The following is a 22,445-nucleotide window of genomic DNA, read 5'->3' as shown; positions in this document are numbered from 1 at the left end:
AAATACTAGCCTCAATAATTATCGGGTGCCTAACTAAGACTCGTGAACTGCAAACACGGGAAAATCAGGCTGGCTTCAGACCTGGTCGTGGCTGTATCGTCCACATATTCCCTATTCGTCAGGTTTTAGAGCACAGACATGCTTATCGGCATCCGACAATCATAGTTTTGCTTGACTTAAAGTCAGCATTTGACTCTGCAGACCGAGAGGCTCTGTGGTAGTGTCTGTGATTGTACCTCAGAAATACATAAACCTTGTGAAGTCTATTTACTCGAACACTACCAATGGAGTGAGAGCTTATGACGAACTGTCATCTGATTTTACAACCTCAAGTGGTGTCCGACAAGTCTGTCCACTATTCCCATTCTTATTTAACTTCATTATAGACCTATTGCTGGAAATAGGAATTGATCTCCTACCAGGAGGTCCACTTGTCGACTTAGAATACGCAGATGACATAGTCCTGTTTGGTGAAGACGCTGGCAGAATGCAGAGTCCTCTGTTAGAACTAAGTAACAATGCCAGGATATTTGGAATGCGTTTCTTCCCCTCCAAATGTAAATTGTTACTCCAGGACTGGCCTGCGTCAACACCTGAACTAAGGATAGGAAGTGAAGTAGTCGAACGCGTCAACAACACTTACCTTGGAAGTCTGATCAGCCCTAATGGGTTGGTGTCTGACGTAATCTCAGCACGGATTCAAAAAGCTCGTTTGGCTTTTGCCAACTTACGTCACCTATGGCGATGGCAAGATACCCGTCTATCAATTAAGGGACGAGTATATTGCGCAGCAGTCCGTTCTGTTCTACTTTACGGCTGTGAAACATGGCCATTAAGAGTAGAAGATACTCGTAAGTTACTAGTATTTGGTCACAGATAACTTAGAAATATTGGTCGCATCTGCTGGGATCACCTGGTAAGTAATAGTGAGGTTAGACACATGATATTAGGGAATGATGGTAAATCAGTTGATGAGGTTGTGAATCTTCATCAACTGAGATGGTTGGGCCACGTGTTACGTATGCCTGAACACCGATTACCACGACGTGCTATGCTGACTAGTATTGGGGATTGTTGGAAGAAAGTTAGGGGCGGCCGAACCGAAACGTCACTGACCTCTAGTCTAAGCCATGTTAGTAGATACAGACTACTTAGTCGGGGTCCGCGTGACTATCGTAACCAATGGTTGGAGATTGTGGGTGACATGGCTCAGAATCGATCACAATGGCATAGGTGTATACACTCTCTATCTTCCCTCAAACTATGAGATTAAAATTGCTTCATATCTTTTTTCTTCCTGTACTATATCCTTATATACAATCTTTCCTTCATATATTACCACTATTAAATTAACTACTTCTGTGAATTCGGTGTTCATCTTGTTGTGCCAATGAGGTGTGGCAACTTGGAACGATGTATATATGTGCCTGGTTCTACGTTGTAGCTGACTGACTTGACTGACTGAAGTCCGTTTTTATCCTTGATGACAAAGTTTATTTTATTAAATTTCGTGTAAAATAATCATTCACAATAAAAACAAGGATTCAAATAACAACAAAGCATTTTTGTCTGGCCTAAAATAATGCTTCTTTAAAATATGCATAGAAAATACGATAATTAATGGCAGAGATCATAGGTTAACTCCAAAAGATTTTTCGAAACATACTTTGATAAATACATTCATAGATTCAATTGCATATGGTTCTCTGTAACTTTATTCCTTTTTACGCCAGCGTTTGCGTAAATAATTTTTATGATAGGTAAAGTTGAAATTACACAAAATAATAGACCCTAAATGGAGGCTAATACTTTTACAGAAACAGACAGAGAGAAAATAAAGAAAACATTTCAAGAAACAGTTTCAGACTTTGCCATTGGTTGATTGTACTCATCTCCAACTATTCCAGTTTGAGCAGTTGGGTGAGAATTACTGACCCCCTTACACTTAGAGTGCAGCTCATACCCAGGTACCCAAGAATAAGTCAATAAAGCGATTTTTTCGACAATACGCCTTGAATTGCATAGGTATAGAAACATGGACTATTGTAGTGGTTAGGTTTTCCTTCATAGATAACATTAGATTATCTGTATCTCAACACGAGATGTTCGAAGAAAACTAGATATTCAACAATGAAGTTACTATTTGATCAATAATACCATGGTTATAATTGCATCTCAAAAATATTTTTCCATTATGGTTTACGTAATAGACATCACAGAACCAAGTAAATAATTGCACAAAAGTGTGATAGTGTCAATTACGGGATGTATACAATCATTCATTACACTGTATTTATAATATTTTTTGGGACAGAATTTACTTATTTCAAACAAATTTGTAGACCTAACAACCACTTACATTTCCATACAACCAATAATGAGATGCTTCAGCTGATTGTAAATTACCCATTTTAACGCACCATTCAGAAGATTCGGGTAACATGTAAGTTAAAAAGGCAACAAACGAAACAGCCAGAGCGCAAACCAAAGAAATAACATCCCAGTTTAAAAAAATTGCAAGTGTATAATCAGCAACAATTCCGCATGTTATACCAACTTGAAACAATGATCCCATCAATACTTTCGATGACGATGGAATTATCTCATAGACATAGATCACATTAGTAGTCAAAGTTAATCCACATCCTATACCAGTTAGCAGACGTCCTAATATAAATTGAACAGTTGGCGAATATCGTTCGTAGACAGCTGGCGATGAAAAAAACAATAACACCCATCCCAAGATAGATAGACTATAAGAAAGAAATAGTGTGCGACGATGTCCATAATGGCAAATAAGCCACGTCGACCACAAAGATCCAATTACTCCACCAACATTTAACAAACTACCAAAAACTGCTGCCCAAATAGTGTTGAAATAAATTTGAAGTGTAGTTGCTGATGAAAATCCAAATGTTAATCCTACATAAATAAAATTGATACAATCAAAACAGTGATAACACTATATATAATTGAACTAATATGGAAATAGTCTATTTTCAAATTATGATTCAAGCACCCACTACTTATAATCCTAAAAAACGTTCTGGCATGTTCAATATCCAAATGATTTAAATCTCGTATACAATAACAAGTCATACAATAATGGGATTCTTGAAGACATATTTCGAAGAAACGGTCACATATTCTATAAATGTCTGCACATACTCTGTTAGCTGGCTACCCAGAGAAAATGTATAACATTTGAGGTGTTTTAAAAACATCCTGGTTGGATAATCGGTTACACACTCATAAACAAAATAGGACCCGTTACATGTATCCATTTGTCTAAATCACATCACGTTAAAACAGAAAGATTAAATTATCAAGATGAATAAACAAGCGATAAAAGCAGTAATTTTAGTGATAAAAAATTAGGCACCGACAATCTAATTGGAGAAAAATCTATGAAGTCGCGGAATAAAATATATAAAATAATTTGAAACTTAAGATTTAAAGGAAAGAAAAGAATGAATGCATTTATGTTATTGCGACTGACTCTGAGTCATGTTGGATAGTCTTCAAGCACTGGCTGTGATACTCATGAGAACTCGAACCAGACAGCTTGTGCCTACAAGCATGGCTCACTTAAATTGTCAATAACTTTATAGGTAAATACCACATTTTGGTTTGTAAGCCTCTAGGTTCTTTGAGGAACTGTTATTACATCAGAAGATATTAAGTGTCGACGTAAGAAGTGTTTGCGCATGTGTAACAAGTCTCAGTCTCTTCAGTTGATAGATTCTTCATCGAAATAATGAAATTTTCACTAACAAAAGCAAGTGAAGAAATACAGGAAAATATATAAGTTTTAGGATAGAACTAGATGTTTTCTGGTGTTTTCGAAATTGCCGGACTATTGTATAAACTACTTCTGTCAAAAGCACAATTCACCATTTATAACCAAATACGGTCAAGGAAAATGAACAACTTATTGTTTTGGGTGATTAAATATTCATTACTGGTAATATTCTATTTGTAATTGCCACAACAAAATGTGTTTTAATGATTGTTGCTGATTTCCTCAGCTAAATTTAAAACCAGTTGGTCTATAGTTAAAAAATAACGATAAAACAGAGATTTGCTTACCAGAAGTAAATGCACTCAAAATGGAAACAAGTAATACAAAATAGAATCGACTAGTGACCATTGAGACACAGAGCTGGTCGTTAACACAAAAAGAGTTCGAGTGAATCTAAAAAAGGAAAAATTGATGTGTTTACTCAGTTAATATATAGAAATACTTAACTAAGATGTCTGGTGACTGATACTCTACGGAATTTCATAACTACGCTTGACTCTTAACATTTCCTACACAATCAAACTGAGAAAGAAGGGTAACGGACCCTGTATTACCTGTGATATAATTGAATCACTAATTCGTAATAACAAGTAAATCTAATACTAGGTTTGAGAAAATAGTAGCCCAAGTAGCTAGCTCGCTTAAGCATACGACGAAAAACTGATTAACTGTAAGGATTCATTACCATCTTATCAGAGTATAGCCTGGTTGATATATTCTATAAATAACGTTGAAAAGATTTGAAGCGAATTCTTTCTATTGATTCAGAAACTTTACTAGCAGGTATAACAGAAGTTGGAAAAATAATCACAAACATATTGCGATATGTTTATAATGTACTATGTGAAATAGAGTAATTATCAGATCAATCTAGATACTTATGAGTGTTAAATAAAAGTCCCGACATTTAAACTAAATATTCTAGTCGGAGATGCAGTTGTTTACTGAAAAAACTGGATATGTACCTTCAACTTGTACAAAATACTTGGTAGATTTTAAAAAAAAAACTAAATTTTCATTTCGCTAGAACTAGAGTCGATTCTTTTGAATAAATTGAGCATTGGGTAGATTGTTATAAATAAATAATATATTTGTAATATCACGATGAGTAGAAAAACTAGATTTTGTGACGTTTCGTGGCTCAGCGCAAGCTACTTCTTCAGAGAATAAATAACCAAATTAAAATTAATACAAGTTTTTAAACTTCACCTGTTTATTTTCTATGTAGTTTCGTAAGTACCTCAGCCGGTGGGTTGTCTGGTTTTAACCATACTTTTTCTCCTGATTGTAAAGGTACTCCATAAGTCTTCTTGTCATAGTACTTTTTCTGATACTTTTGTGTCACACCCAACTGTACTCAAGCCATATTATGATACCTCGATATATCCTCTCGAAGATTCACACCGTGTCTGAATCTAATAAAGGTTCTTGGTGCATTGCTGGTGTCAACAACTCAGCTGGAGGCCTCACATCTCTTTTTATCCATAGCAAATTAGGTGTATTTCCAATAGACAGTTTAAACATTCATACTACCTAGGTGAATCACCTCATACTATTTCGTAGTGACCAACCGTAATCAGAATATGATTATTTTCCCTGTTAGTTTCCCGTAATGTCCCGATAGTGTCGATTCTCACCATCTTGCCAAGGTAACCTGGTTCCACACTTACTAAGGGTGCGCGCGGGTTGTCTTTCGAGCCCTGACACAATGCTGTTTGATTTCCCTTTGTTTCGGCCACCAATATCTACGTTTGACGGCTTCCGTCATTTTTTTGGCCTCTGTGTCCCACGTTTTTATGAACTTTGCCTAAGACACCACAGATCATACACTGTGGAACTACTAGTTGTCTTGAATAGAGTAGTTCCTAACGAAAATATAATGCTCTATCTATTATTATTATGAGGAACTTCCCCACGGGTCAAAATTTCTATCTTACCAACTAACACCGGTAGGACTAAACTATACTGCCGACCTTTGAACGAATCTTAAATGACCTTGAGAAATATTAGCCAATCAGAAGACAGTTAGTGTACACTAAAAGTTTATTATACAAAACCGAAGAATTAAAGTGGAAACACTTCTTTTACATGAGTCAAAAACTTCTCAAGGTCAGATATAGGTTCAGAAGTTCTAAAATCATAGTGCATACGGTACAGGAACACACCCATATGGCTCCATAGTAGTCGACCTCTGAAACCATGATAAGGTCTCTAAAATTCTTTTAGCCTCGAACACATAGCTTCCATAATGTTAGTATATTGGTATGGTTTACGGGTTAGGGTTAGATTTAAGGTTTAGGGTTATGGGTGAGACTATAAGTTATGGACAACCTTTGAGCGACGCTAGAGTGACTCTGGGAGTGTCAACATAATAACTAAGACCAAATGAGGGTATAAACCTGTGTGAAGAATTCAAATTATGATTTAAAGTTCACGGTTAAGGCTAGGAATTATACTTAGGGTTTTCATCACGAACTGACATCAGCTACAATGCCAAAACTCTATTTATCCAAATGGATAACTGAATTTCGCGCCAAAATCTTATAATCACTTCTCTTGTAGACGCTGAATTATCACGTCTTCCCTAAAATCCGCTGTAAACCGATCGTACGTAAGCATCAGGTACCGAACTTAGCGCCATGACCTTGAAAACCCGCGAAAGCTTCTGATTGTTTCGGCAGTATAGATTAGTCCTACCCAGCTGTTTTCAACGAAACAAGATGCTTTATATGTCCGAATACTGAACTCATCCCAGTTAGTTGACCATTTATGTTCTTTAACGGTAGAATTTCAATACTGATAGTTTTAGCACTTTTAACCATTCTCTAAAGAGAGGGTGCCTAAAACAGGAGTATATCGGTTGCTAGGAAGATTCATTGAGTACTTTCGACACTCTAAATTCCATAAACAAAAAACATTCACCTGTAAAGTATTTTTTAAGTGATTTGAATTTGTGGTTCAGCTGATGTTCATCTCAGCACTGATATTATCCTACAGAGTTTTTGTTCCATGGTATTAGACTTTCGCTTCAGTTTCAGATACGTACTTCACGTTTTAGGCCGTTAACTTTGATCTAGGCACATTGAGATTTAAATGCTCGTTTTACAGACTTGTCAAAAATGAACAACTCAGACAGTTGGCTGGAATCTCCGTTGGGACAAAACCCTTTAGATATAAATGAATTCTCAGATCAGTTGGCCTGCAATAAACCACAAATACTCAATGAAAGATATTAATCAGGTCATTCAATCAATGAACAATTATAAACCAAAGGTTGTCCCTACCTTAAACTGTTGCTATTGATACAACCTTGAGTTCCATAATGAGCGGTGCTTACGTACCAACTACTCATTAAACAATACTTTCCTCAATATCTTTTTTACATGTTTGTATATAACAGTTGACTTTTTGCTAAGAATTCTAGTTATTTCAGCACGGTTCCATCTATTAGGTGATGTCCAAAGGCACTAGTCTGATCAGCAAAGATCAGATTACAAGGCAAGAGATTCATTGATTGCAAAATGAAAGTAATAAAGGGATAATTCTAGCGCTAAGACAAGACGATTGTTTCAACAAACAAATAAACGAATAAGCCAATTGATTGATAATGCAGACATTTTGAGATAACAGAATTGCAGGAACAATAGGGGAGCGGAGACGACAATAAGCTAGATAGGAATTAGTCACTGATATGCCGTAATAACAACACTAGTCAAATTATGAGACATGAACGAGACACAGATGGTCCAAGAGGAATATGATAATCTGTGTGTGAGTACATGCATGTTCAGTGACTTTTTCAAGCTCTTCACTGACGGGGTTGAGACCATTAAATCAGGGAGAGCATTCGAAATGGGGCAGTTCGCAATGAGAAAAGTAAGATAATATCTGGACGTTTGTTGCATCAGAGAGCGTTGTGATGATGTTCTATCAATTCCGTCGACTTACTGTGATGATAAACCACCAAATGTATCTTATTTGATATCACATGATACCGATTATTACAAGCGCTCCCTCCTTTAACTACCAACATCACTTCCATGCTTGTCTTCGTGGGTTTGGTTTTGATGTTTGACTGTTAGCTCTCCTTCAGGGCATTTTTGAAGTCCTTGAAAAATTTTCACTAACATCCGTTGTAAACAATGGTCTGAAAGATAATACTCAGGATTTATCTACGCTTTAGTCTGTGTTCTATGTCACCACTGACTCCGAATATAATTGATAACTATTATTGTCATTCCGCTTAATGTTATTTCACAATAAATTCGACATTTCGTTCATCGAACATAGTCACAAAACTACAAAAAACTAAGATTCTGATCGTACTTAGAGACGAAATAGCAAGAATGATAATATTCTGTCTAACCTATCTAAACACCCTGGATATTAGTTTATTATTAGTATTGGAGGGCTAGGTTATCATAGGGATGTGTAGTCTAAAATCTAGCATGGTGGTTTGGTTGTTACATTTGACCTAAACTTATATAACAAACTTGTCTGAGATGGTGATTTGCTAAGTTTAACTCGTTATTTCGTTTCCTTGATTCCAACGTGAGAACCACATGGATTTTTACTAATCGGTCAGTTCGTACAAAAGTCTAAGAGTATTTCGAGCTTGTGTGTTTCTGATTTGCCTGATCATTGAAACTTGTAATAAAGACTTGTGCCATTTCTAGGTTGGTAGGATGTTTACTGTTAGGCTTTTCAGGAACGCAGGCCCTTCGGTTTGTAGATGTCCGTTTGATCATGAGTTCATAGATATTTTGAGTAGCCTTGTATCTTGGCTGCTGCCCTTGCCATGAAATATTTCTTACTGTTCTCAATTTTGGCGTTGAGTCTATTACTCAGAGCAAAGTTAGAGCTGCAATCAGGATCCTTCAGAGTTTTTGTGCTTACGTCAGGCTCCTTTTTCAAAGTGTGGCATGCGTTCTACCCTCAACATAACCCTGAATTTTATTTTCAAGGTGCATATCTAGCTTGCGGTACTTGATGGAGAATAGGTCTTTGAATAATATCCCTCGCTATTTCGTGACGGGCGTTCATCGTTAACCTTTACCATTCTAGTAGCCATATCGCGAACTAAGATGCCTTTTTGTGGCCGTGTAGTTTGACAGATTGAAGCTAAGATAGGGAGCATTCTCGTTCTCCTTATGTACCTTGTTAGTGACCACAGTAATGGAGATTAGTTCTTTATATTAGTGCTTGGATACGGATCTTTTAAACCAAAAGCTGATCATGTGACATCAAATTGTGTAAGCCAAATGTTTCCAAATCTTTCTCTTACAAGTTCAGTTAGTCATTATCTTTTAGTTTCTGCATCGCTTTGCTTTATTCCTCATGCTAATATATAAAAGCATAGTGTTGAGTTACCTGTGTACGAACGTCCTGCCGAGTCGCAGTTGTAGTATTTGTAATAGCACTTCAGTTATCTTTTCTTCCTAGATGTTAGTACATGTGTTGGCTCGCATATTTCTTCAACCTATGCCTTAGAGTCCATCTGTTTTTGCAGCCATATAGACAGAATACCAGCCACTCCTACTGAAATATTTTGTATCTCATGTGACGTTTGCGCGACGACATTCCACGTTATAGAAATTTTACTTTGGGTATCATTTATTGATTACACAAGCTTGATCCTATTCAGTGAGTTTTCATCAACTGATCAGTTGTGAGTGCTATATTGCAGTTAGACCTAAATGTTTTTCACTATTAAAACGTTCCTACAGTCCAAATAACTAAGTCAGGAACTATAGGACCTATCTACTGTTATATCCCACATAAGTATAGATGCATGGAATAACAATTAGCATTTTGTGAGATGTTTACATTTTTTATAAAATATGCAAACATGTAAAGTAAATAATTTAATAACAATAGCATTGTGACACATGCTGAGTGACTCGCCGGAGAATAAAAAATACTTCATCAACAAAATATAGTGTAACAAACAACGTGAATAGCTATCTTAGCATAGGAGCAGTTAAGTTCCTCATTTAGCTACAGATATGTTACTGTTCATTTGATACTGTGTTTTCAGAAACAGGTCTTCCGCTGTCATCACCTTGCGAAAAATTCAAATCGGGCATAGAAACAGAATCTTTACAGGTTGAGAGTGGGTTGAATACATTAGTGACCGATTCGCTTACATGGTCAATTTCAGTCAGTTTATGAAAACAGTGGCCTGTGTGATCAGCTATAGAGGCGCACATAGAAGAATCACATGAGATTAATTCTGATGGATGATGTGAACTAGATAAAATGACATTAGGTTTTGTGTCGTGAAATTCTGATGAGAACCTGTGAAAGAAATTAAAAACAAAGATAAGAACTATTTTCGAACCTCAAATTTTTTACACTTTGGTTTATTTTGGTGTAAATTAGTTCCCTATACAATAAGTACAGAAATAATGTACAAAACATACTGTTATTCAGTAGACATCAGACATCTTATCAACTGTGTAAACCTTGAAATCTGTTTAACCTTCTCCGGTAAACCAAGTATTTTCAGTTAAATTGAAAAATCTGAAAGTACGCGTAACAAATAATAAATTATTAGCCATTAAAGTTGAGTAAAACTATTTATAGGATGACGCCCACGTCAACTACGTTCATCGGTGTCCGTTATCTGATTGCTTTTTGACCTATAATTACTTACTCCCAATGGAGCATGGTCCGCCGACCAGCATTCTCCAACCTACTTTATCCTTTCTAGTTCTGTCCAGTTATTGTTCATTCTTTTCATGTCTGTTTCCGTTTCTCGGCGTAATGTGTTCTTTGGTCTTCCACTTCTCCTTTGGCCTTCAAGATTCCATGTGGAAGCTTGCCTTGTGATGCAGTTGGGTGCTTCCCTCAATGTGTGTTCTATCCACTTCCAGCGCTTTTTCCTGATTTTTTCCTTCACTGAAATCTGGTTTGTTCTCTCCCACAGTAGGTTGTTGCTGATAGTGTCTGGTCAACGGATCCGAAGCATCTTGCGTAGACAACTGTTCATAAACACCTATATCTTCTTGATGATGGCTTTCGTAGTTCTCCACGTCTCCACCCCATACAGTAGAACTGTCTTGATATTTTTATTGAAAATTCTGATCTTGGTGTTGGTTGACAGACAGTCGTTTTGAGTTCCAGATGTTCTTCAGCTGTAAATATGCTGCTCTTGCTTGGCTGATCCTCGCCCTCACATCTGCATCTGATCCACCGTGTTCATCAATGATTCTGCCCAGATATGTAAATGTTTTCACATTCTCAAAAGCTTCTCCGTCAAGTGTAATTCGATTGGTTCTTGCTCTGTTGTATCGGAGAATCTTACTTTTCTCTTTGTGCATATTGAGACCTGCTGCTGGTGAGGCTGTTGCTACACTGGTCGTCTTCTCCTGCATTTGTTGCGTGTGTGATAGAAGAGCCATATCATCTGCGAAGTCTAAATTGTCCAGCTGTATCCTAGCTGTCCATTGTATCCCGTGCTTTTCTCCAGATTTTGATGTCTTCATGATACAGTCGATCACGAAGAAAGAGAATGGGTGAGAGTAAGCAACCTTGCCTCACACCGGTCTTTACTTCGAACGAATCTGTCAACTGTCCTCCACGCACGACTTTGCAGTTTAATCCATCATAGAAATTCCCTCTGATATTGACTATCTTCTCAGGCAGGCACGCCGTAGTGTCGAAGAAGCCTCCATAATGTTGTCCTGTCCACTCTATCAAATGCCTTCTCGTAGTCAATGAAGTTGATGTAAAGTAATGAATTCCATCCAATTGATTGTTTCACAATGATCCGTAGAGTTGTGATTTGGTCAGTACACGATCGATGCTTACGAAATCCAGCCTGTTGGTCTGGAAGTTGGGCGTCTACGGAGTCCCTCATTCTGTTTAACAATACCCTGTTGAAAACGTTCCTTGGCATTGAGAGAAGAGTTATGCCGCTGTTTTTATCACACTTGCTGAGATTGCCTATCTTTTGTATGTTGATCAGAAGTTCTCCTTTCCAGTCTGTTGTTACTTGTTCTTCATTCCAAATCCTACTGAAGAGAATGTACAGTATCTTTGTAGTTGCTGCTAAATCTGCTATCAGTGGCTCTGCTAGAATGTTGTCTGATCCTGATGCTTTGCCGCTATTGATTTGCCTGATGACCATGCTGGTCTCTTAAATTGTTGGTGGGCCAATATCGATCGGGAGGTCCATGAGTGCTGCTTCGATGTTTTGTGGGTTCAGTGGAGCTGTTCGACTCAATAGTTCTTTGAAATGTTTTACCCACCTGTTTCGTAGTTCCTCAATGTTGGTGATTGCATTTCCTTCCTTGCTTTTCACTGGTCGTTCTGGTTTACGGCAATTTGCAGCGAGGTTCTCTGTTGTACCATACAATTCTCTCATGTTTCCTTCTCTTGCAGCTTTTTCCGCCGTCATTGCTAAATCATCCACATATTTACGTTTGTCGGTTCTGATGCTCTTTTTCACTTGCTTGTTTATTTCTATGTATTCGGCTTGTAACTTGACATTTTCTGCTCTTGTTCGGCTGGTATTGATTACCGCATTCTTGTTCCTCCTTTCTTCAATCTTATCCAGTGTATCAACAGTGAACCATTCCTTGTGGTGATGATTTTTGTGGCCCAGAACCTCCTGACATGTTGTATGTATTGCGTCTTTTATCCCTTTCCAGTTGCTCTCTATAGTAGTTCCCTCTCCATTGAGTAGATCGTGAATGCCTTGGAACCTGTTGCTGATGGCTATCTTGAATTTGTCAGTATTTCAAAGGAAAGCAGTATTAAACTTTTGTGATGTTGTCAATGCAGATATGGTCAATTTGATTCTGTGTAGTATGATTCGGTGACGACCATGTGGTTTCGTGTGTGCGTTTGTGTGGGAATAAAGTGTCGCCTATGACCAGTTTATTGAAGTCACATAGGTTTGCAAATCTCTCACCTCTTTCGTTCTTTTCCCCCAATCCATGTCGTCCCAGTCAATGATGTCTTCGTATCCATTGTCCACTCTAACCCTGGCATTTAAAACTTCCGTCAGAATGGTCAGGTCCTTTGTTGAGCACTTCTCGACGTTCGACTGCAGCCTATCGTAGAATTGGTCTTTAACGTCTTTATTGTAGTCGTTAGTAGGCGCATAGCGTTAGATGACGTTCATTGTAATGTCCTCTTTCTTTGTTTTGAAAGATGTTTTGATGACTCTTGGTCCATGAGACTCCTATGATCTATAATAATGATAACGAAATACAGATCTCATTTATTGCAGCGTACATTGGGTTGACAAATCATGTCGATATAACGTAGATAATAAAGGTCGAAGAAGTGTATTTGGGACACGTATATTTCGGACATGATGTGGTGTGTACTAATAATATCGACAGTATAAGTAGTATGTTTCACCAATCAAAAGTGAAATGCCTGGGAGCAGAAGGTTAAGAAGATCGAAGAGAAGAGAACGAAAACAGAGTGATTGGCTTGGAAACGAAGGAACAACAAAGTCTGAGACAATTGATCGAAATTTTGCAGATGAAAAAATTACTGTATTGTTTTCAGATTTTATCAAGATATTCTACAACGTTGTATTGAAATACATTTGTTTGTCTCCGTTTGAGTTTACATTCACCATTACAATTGTATTACTGGAACAATAGATAAACAATGAAAGGTGTAACGCGATTGCCTAAACCGTTATAGTTCGGAAAAAAACACTGAATCAGTGGTATAGTAAATACAAAAAGCGAATAGATAAATTGTATAAGACACGTCCAAGAGTACATGTGAGTAATTGACAAAGCTAATACGTATATGAGAGACAGAATAAATGGAAAGTTTAGAATAATTCATTTTTCTTCCATCAATTTTGAGTGGCATTTTTCGTAGCAGAACCAATAAGCATTAAGGTTTTGATTGTTGTTTAATTGGTCGATGCGTCAATTCGTAAATAAGTGAACTGATTAATAATCTGATTATAAAGTGAGCTAGGCTAGAGATATCACATAACTGCTTTCCTGTAAATTACGACCTTATCGTACAGGTCCCGATAAAATCCAAGTATGTGTGTTTTTTTACTGACATTACAATAAAACCTTTCAAATAAATAAGTTGAGGAGAGAAAAGTAATCTGAAGTGATCCAAGTATGCTTTTATATGTAAGATAATATATCTAAAAGAAGAATGTGGATAAAGATATTTTAAGGATACTAACAATAATTATTCATGTATTCACAATCTTTGATACACATTTTAGACGAGTGCTAACTAGAACGAAACCTAGATTTTCACAATTTCCAGTTTTCTACTTCCAAGTACTTAACACCAAAATATAATGTAACCGATGTCAGGCAACTTAGAATAGTGAAAACGTTGCAACTTTTTCAACAGAATTCGATCAACATTTAGTGTTGACTAGACTAAGAAGACATTGGTCAATAAATCCACTTTCAGTATGTCAGTTTTACAGGTAAGTGATGGACCGAATAACTTATTCTTAAATTCTCAAACTATGAAGCAAGGTGATATGGGTTAGAATCCCATAGGAACTATCGTTTCCCTCAAGATCAGAAGTGTGGTTTGTTGACAAGTACCAGCTAAAATGAAACCTAGATTTAAATGCCTCTAATCACCTGACAAAACCTTTTATCATTTCGGAGTAGTAGTACCACTTACTCAGAAACATTCCGGAAATATGTTTTATTATAAATATATTAATAAATGGACAAAAACCTACGTTAGGCAAGGAACCGGTGAAGATGTTGGTCCTTTTGTTGAGTAATCAGTAGGTAATTCAATAGATGATGTAGGACTAGGCAATGGATCAATGTTTGGACTCATACTACCATTAAATAAATCACTTTCTAGATGTTTTTCGTCGTATGTGTCTGATGATGAGTGTAGAAACTTTTGAGCTTTCATTGATGGAGAACTATGATTTTGAGATGTTTCTTGTAGTGATAGTAATTGTCTCTGTAATGTTTTAGCTTCAGATTCAGAGTCTAAAAGTTTAGCTTCTGTTTTAGCCAAACGTTCACGTAAAGAAGATAATTCAGCATGACATTCCTGAAATGTAATAAAAAATTAAACAAAGAATGAACAAAATATAACCAATACGGAAAAGATCAATAATTTAACATTCATCACCTAGTGATTGGCAAGGGTGGGTAAAATATTATAATGTCTCTTGTAAAAAGTGGTTCAACACACGAAACATTTTCTTGATTGTAACACGTATATATTGCTGATATTTTAGTAAGATAATCCAATGAAATAATAAGTGTAACTTATACATAACAGTCGAGTTTATGTCGTTGAAAGTATTTTGGATAACTCACTTATACAATTCTATTTCCTTAGATTCCACTGATCTTCTAGCTTAAATTTAATTCTAACTGATATTACTAAAATATACTTGACGGAAATTCAAAATCCAAATAAAGGGACGCATGGTAAGAACCAATTATCAAACTTTTTAAAATCAAAACTTACAAGATAAATAAACGCCTAATAACAACTACCCAAATGCTACTGAGGAATTGATCTATATTCTTAACCGAGACATCTCTGTACCTACTTTATACATAGTCGTAGTTACTTTCCATTGAATAGGAAATTATTCACAGCTAAGGCTTCGTAAAGCTTTGCTTAAAACAGCTTTTGGGAACACTCTCAATAGTCTTGTTGAATAATAGCTAAGAAGGGTTAGTAGAAGTTGATAAATCTTCCTAAGCTAAGCTAATTTATAAGACAATTCAAATGATTAGCGTTTATCAGGATGAGGCGAGAAATTCAATACTCAGTTATATTTCAAAAACGTTCTATTTACGTATTTGGTGAGAATTATAACATGAATTCAATTGTAACCTTGCATTTCAAGCAAATAGTTACGTGAGCTGTAAGGTCAAATAATAAAGATACTTATGACGACATATTTTGTTTTCTAGTGTTTTTTTATCTTGCATTTTGTAAGAAAAGGATTTGTGCAAGTTGTCAGTTGTGTAACAAATACAACAACAGAGTTCACCGACTCATTATTGGTATCCCAGGCGAAAAACACTATCAGTACGATGAAACTTTTGACAAATAACTTACTTTCAGTTCAAGGTGGGCTGTATGTTCAGCTTCACGACTTGATCCTAAAACAAACTCAAAACTTTTCATAGCTTCACGTTCTCGATCAACCTAGAAGAAATAGAAAGTTATGAGAACATAAGTTTCGTACAACAATATCAATTTTAATTGTTCAAAAAAACAGAGTATATCATTCGAAACAGAAACCTAGTTGTTATAGACAATGCAAATTTTAACCGGAGAAGATATGTAGATTTCATCTATAAAAAGGTTAACTAAACCTCATGGATGAACTATATGTAATATACACCATAATGAAGCCGATAAGATTTGTTGGTTATTCCAAGGTAAAGCGTTTAGATTAAAAAAACAAAACAGTGTACTAAGATTATTTTGTAGCTACGATGGAGAATTTGTAGTTATTTATTAGTGATGATTCTCAAACAGTCCATTTCCATCAAGGTGTACATGTGAATTCATTCTTCTAAATGATTATTTACATCATTGAAGTGTTAATATTGATTTTGTTTTCCTATTTAGGAGCCGTCAAATGAACATATATATTGGTTTAATGAAAGGGGAGGACAACGTTAGATAGTTTTACAATGTATGTGTTAGAATCAATCAACTGCACTCACTATTACAATACAGGTTTTACAAGTCATTTACACTTTTGTGGGACTCCTCAGCAGTGCGCATCCACGACCTCGCCTAGCGAGATTCGAACCCAGGACCTACCAGTCTCGTGCCAGAGCACTTAATCAATAGACCCTTTTGACTATTTTTGGAATGAGTGGTGCTATATGATGGATGATTGGCCAAATCTACATTTCTTGGATGCCTATTTGCATTGTCGTTTACAACATGAGTTATGCGCTTGGAAATATATTAATTTGAATATCGAACGAGAATGGATAATAGCATCAATCCTACTTCTCTCATAATTAAAATACTTTGGAAATATTTTCAACATTTATAAAACTAGTTTAATTTTATAATTTAAAAAAAAATCAAGATTGAATACCAATGGTAACAGTCTAAATTCAATCTATCGGTAACATAGTGTGACAGTTACCTAAGGTCATATGTAATAATGGTTTCACTCCTAGCTGAAACACCTGAACTTAACCATTCATGACTTAGGTGGGGTCCAAGTGCTTTAGTGTCTAAGTACTCATTATGAGACTTAAAGGTCTTGTGTTCGATCTCTGGTTGAGTCGTGAATAATCACTGTTCAGGGGTCTCACACCAGAACTAAACAAATATCCAGTGATCAGTGGTTTTCAATGGTACCATAACTGGGATCAACTTGTGGTGAATGAAGCTAACAGAATACAACTAAAGACTTCTATCAAGAAATATTAGTTTACCATTCATGCAAATACGAATTGTACATAGATTTATTGCATTTGGATAAGATTATTAGCAAAAAGTTGGATCATTTTAATTGATCAAAAAAAACTGAAAATACTTGGTTATTTAATTAATCAACATATAAGGTATACTTGTTTACGAAGTTCCACTAATTCTCGTTCTGTTTCAATTAATTTGGCTTTCGTTTGATTCGTTTCAAAACTACTAATAGTATATTGATGTTGTAATGAATTTTTTTGACGTTCTAAATTATCACATAGATTACGTGCATTTGTTAAATCATGATGAATTTCTTCATTTTCTATTTGTAAACGTTTAATTCTATTCTCAGAATCAGAAGTAGTTCTTTTGAGTAATTCACTCTTGAATGAAAGTAAATATACCAAAATGTGATTAGTAAATATTGTATGTATTTATTTATCTATTTAAACACAAAAATATTGGTATAAAGGGGCATCAGATATATATGCGCCACACAAATCTCATTTGATTTGTGTGAAGGCTATGATACTGCCCGGGTGCTCAAATCGAAGCATGTATAAAGGATCCGAACTTCAATAGTTTTACGAAAAAATTAGGTTTGTATGTTTTATGCTGAATTTAAATATGTGAACCTATAACTGTTTAAGATTTTAGGAATACAGTTTATAGGAAATAGTATTCAGTTAGTAATGCGCAAAGTAAAACCTGGTACATATGCACATCAGTTTGAGTTTTTATATAAAAAGAGCACGGGAAGATGAAACTATCTAGACAAATATCAGAGTGGTAGTAGTATGAGAGTACCAGTATTTACGTGTGCTCAGAGGCTGAAAATAAGTGTCATTTTGTGTTATAATCAAAGACATGATGATTATGCCTTTTTTACTATAGAAACCTCAGTATAACAAATTATTTACGATAATCAGTCGGTAGATAGTGAATAACCTTATGTCAAGTCCTTACACAATGTAACTCGGATTCTGTAGCTTGTCTTTTAAACATTTCTGCAAAGTCACACAATAAGTAAAATCCACCATGACGCTAATTCATTTAGATAAGTGATCATACTTCAAAAGTGATCAAGACCGTCAACTTAATACTATTGAAGATAAAAATACATGAAATCGATATTGACCAAAACTATTGTAGACACATTGACTTTTTGAGTAAACTTTATGTTAGGCTTTACAAATTGATCAAGCATTTTCATTTTCTATTCTAACATTGCAAAGCTACTGGTAACAATACATCAATAGTATTTTTAGGTCTTCAAATATTAATAGTTGAGTGTATATTCCAAAATCTTGTAAGCATAAGAAGGCTGTAAACATTTAACTATTAAAATGATGGGTAAGTGAAAGAGATGTAAAGAATCACTTTCAGGTTTTCAAAGGTGGTCTAGCTTAGACCGATTTGTGGATTCAAATATTAAAATATAATGTAGTAGGTTTCTTAAATAGAAGATATAAGAAGGTTGGTTATTTCTAAATTGATTCGTTGGGGCTGGTACTGTGTCAGGTCCAAATATGTTATTTTAGCCTCTGGATAGATCAATCTATTCATTCTTCTCAAGCCAAGCTTTTCCTTGTCACTTATTCGCTTATCAACCTTGACTGTTTTTATGTAAGCGTGTGTGCTTTTCATATAATTATCGATTCACGCTCGGCTAAATTGAGTTGGCTCACATGCTTTCTCCACCGTGCATCGTTCATTTCACTTCGCTCTCTCCTTTACGCTTTCTTTGATCGTCTGTTTGGATCAATGATTATGTGAAACATACGTATTCGAAATTCATTCTCGTATTTGACTTATTTAATTCCATTATTCACTAACGCGGTTTAAGTCAATAATTTTATAGGATTGGGGACATGTATATATCGATAACAAGCAGCAAAAGATCTACCTAGAGTAAGATTACGGGCCATTAAAACTTCACGTTTTCGTAAAGGATATGATTTTGTATGATGTTTCAACTCAGGAATTTTCATAAGATTAGATAATTATAATTTATATTTGGTTTTGTTATTTTTGGTTTCGGTCATCTAGTTTCCAACTGTACAAACATTGAAACTAATATTCTTAATTTAAATCTTTGAACTGATTAATTATAAATGGTAACTGTTTGTATTCATACGCTACGATAAAAGGATTACAAATTATTGTGATAAAAAAGTACTAAGAAATCACAAATGGAAACACCTCCATTTTTCCGATACATTCCTTCTCATCTATCTTCTGAAGAAATGAAAGGAGAAAAAATTGATTCATGCATCTTATGTATGATATTTGGAAAAAAATAGTTATAGCAACACAAGGGCTAGACAAAGTACATAATTGAAGATGCATGCTAGATGCTGACCATTGAAAAACATTCACAGAACATATTTTTGAACAATAATAGTTTGAATATATGATTTGTCACAATATCAGTCCAACCACAGGGAGGGCAGCATAAGACACAGGTCTTTTAGATCGACGAATGGAATCTATTCGGCTCCTTTGGAGCCTCCAGAGGCTTCGTTGTGCTCGTCGAAGCCGTGCCAACAGGTAGTGAGATCGAATTCTCTTCTACGCCACAAGTGACGGAAGTTGGTGAAAGTAAATCGAGCCTTCTGAACCCGCGCCGAGATTTCGTCAGACACTAGCCTGTTAAATGGATATACATTAAAACCTACTTACGTAAGTTATATTCTCAACCTACCTACCTATGGTTTCATACAGAAATACCAGGATTTGGAAATGTTTTGTTTATTTACGTTACTCTTGATTAATAATTCTAATTTACTTTTAAAAATAAAACGTAGTCAGGTCATACCAACAATTTATCTCTTGACAAAAAATAGAATTATCTAAACATTTTATACATATTTTAATTGAAGATTGTCTTATTCAAATTGAAACATTCTGAATATAGTCAAATTGAAATACCATTTACTATTATATCCATCAGCTAGTTAGTTAAAAGTGCGACACGAACATACATTATATAAAAAATAAGGTGTAAGCTGGTGGCTGGAGGTAATCAATAGGAAACTTTGGATCCAGGTTTTGTGCTATTTGATACTCGTCAGCAAGGTGTACTAGTAATCTAGGGAGAACCGATACTCCGTGGCGGAGTCGGTCTCAGGTAACGCAACATTACAGTTTGAGATGTTACCGCTAAGCGAATAGGGCCGCGACTGACCTCGTTTAGGAGGGAGATGTATTTACATTTGGTTGATCACTGAATGGTGAACAACATTATACGTGTCAAGCTTTTTTTTTCAGTGCTGATCAGATTCTGTCGATCAAGTTGTGATGTCGCCACTGGTCTAAAGAAACCCTCAGTTTCCTGTCGACTTTTCCCAACCAAGATCTTACATCTAAAAAATAGTACAAGAGATATAGAGGCACATAGACTAGTGACCACATTACAACTTGAATGAATAGGATTCGATCAGCATTTAAGAAAAGAACTTGACATACATGAAATCGGTCACAACTCAGAGTCCAATCAATTGTTAAATACAAAATTTAAGTTCAATAGTAAAACATAATATTTGGATAAGAATAAATCCAGTATAGTATTAATACCTGAACCTCTAACGATTGTACAACTTGAGCATAATCATGACATTCTTTTTGTTGATGTTGTAACTGCTGACGTAAATCCAATGATTCTTTATCCAGTGTAGAATATTTATAGTTTAATTCGTTTAGTTGATTTTCTAGACGATTAATTAAAGTTACTTTTCCGTCTAATTGAAGTGCCAGTGTCCTGGTATTTAAACACACAAACAAATAAACAATAAAAATGACGAAATGCAAACAGTATCAAATGTAAACAAATAATCAATAAAATGTTGTAGAAGTGATCTTTGATTATTCGATTCTTTCATCATTAAAACTACAATAAAAATGTCTACTATTATTCTTCTGTTGCTCAGAATAAATGCAAGAAACTTCAAGGAGTGATGATAAGCATTTGTATGTGCTGCATTCTATTCACTATCCTAATTCACAAAATTCTTTTCCTGTTAAATAAGTATTCTGATGAAATTATATGCTGATTTATGCAGTAGATGACATTTCAGTGGATAATATGATGATAAGATAGAAAAAACTTAATACATTCAAGTTTATAGGTTATATCACGGACTGATGTTAGTTGGCCAACCATTGAAACCAAGAAGTCTTGGATAGCTTTTCCCTCCTAATATGATTATTCTCATAAGCGTGGATCCATCACCCGAGGGAGGATCAAACCCAAGATCTTCAGGTCTTGGAATCGGCGTCTAATCTTCAAACCACTGAGGTGGCATTCATTGGTTTACCTATCTAATTTCAATGAATTCTCAACCATTTCCGATTGTGATCAGTCAGTAACTGCTTAACACTCGGTATGACTGAATTCCACTGGTTAAAGCTTCTCTCACTAGAAATCCTGGAGTCGTCCCTGACATTAAACACTAATGAGTACATAATCATACATACTATATAGGAGGGTTTTTGAAATCGGTAAATTTTGTAGTTTACATCATAGACTGATCTTAGACAGATTTGAAATAGTCCTGGATTAATAAAATCATTATTGAACAGAAGCATATCTGTCAGTATCTGTAATATAAAGATGTTATCAAGTAATGCTATGCTTCACCAAGCGCAATATGTATAATAGATATCCCATTTAGGTAAAATATTGAACAGGGAATAAACAGAGGAGTTCAGTCGTCTCTGTTCACTCACTCAATGCAATTTCGGTGAGACTATAATTTATGGACAACATTTCAGAGACGTTAAAGTGATATCAAGAATGTCCACCTACCAAATAGGACTAAATGAGGGTTGTATAACAGTGTGAGGAATTAGAATTACGATTTACAGTTGATGGTTAGGGTCAGGGATTAGATTTAGGGTTTTCATCATGAACTGACATCAGCCTAAGTGTCAAAATGCTATTTAGCCAAATGGATGAATGAATTTCGCGCCAATATCCAAGATTAACTATTTGAAATCTTTCATAGTTGAAAGCGTGGGTCAATTGAAGCTAGACCACCATGGAAAACCTGGAAACACTGGACGGCCGTTTCGTCCTATTATGGGACTCCTCAGCAGTGCGCAACCACGAACCCACCTCGCGAGCGAGATTAGAACCTAGGACCTACCAGTCTCGAGCTGGAGCCCTTAACCGATAGACCAACGAGCTGGCAACCAACGGTGTTAATGTCTAACTTCAATTGATCCACGAAGTTGAGCAACCATTCACCAATTG

At 35.7% G+C, this 22,445-nt stretch overlaps 1 protein-coding gene across 1 annotated transcript in view; it reads right to left on the bottom strand.

The window, feature by feature from the left end:
• The window catches only part of Smp_156040 (putative sugar transporter), a gene marked incomplete at both ends in the record, with an annotated part of 61,650 nt that overhangs the window by 2,985 nt on the left and 36,220 nt on the right, over positions 1-22,445 (bottom strand). Inside the window, 7 exons of the mRNA XM_018796476.1 lie at positions 2,360-2,922; positions 4,090-4,195; positions 9,949-10,099; positions 14,502-14,830; positions 15,860-15,949; positions 17,344-17,574; positions 20,768-20,951. Of these exons, the coding sequence (XP_018651614.1) occupies positions 2,360-2,922; positions 4,090-4,195; positions 9,949-10,099; positions 14,502-14,830; positions 15,860-15,949; positions 17,344-17,574; positions 20,768-20,951 (1,654 nt within the window). The remainder of the gene's footprint in view (positions 1-2,359; positions 2,923-4,089; positions 4,196-9,948; positions 10,100-14,501; positions 14,831-15,859; positions 15,950-17,343; positions 17,575-20,767; positions 20,952-22,445) is intronic.

The sequence above is a fragment of the Schistosoma mansoni genome, chromosome 4, assembly GCF_000237925.1.
Source record: "Schistosoma mansoni strain Puerto Rico chromosome 4, complete genome".
NCBI classification, from domain to species: Eukaryota; Metazoa; Platyhelminthes; class Trematoda; order Strigeidida; family Schistosomatidae; genus Schistosoma; species Schistosoma mansoni.
The sequence above is the reverse complement of the archived record's forward strand: the minus strand, read 5'-3'. Positions and strand labels throughout refer to the sequence as shown.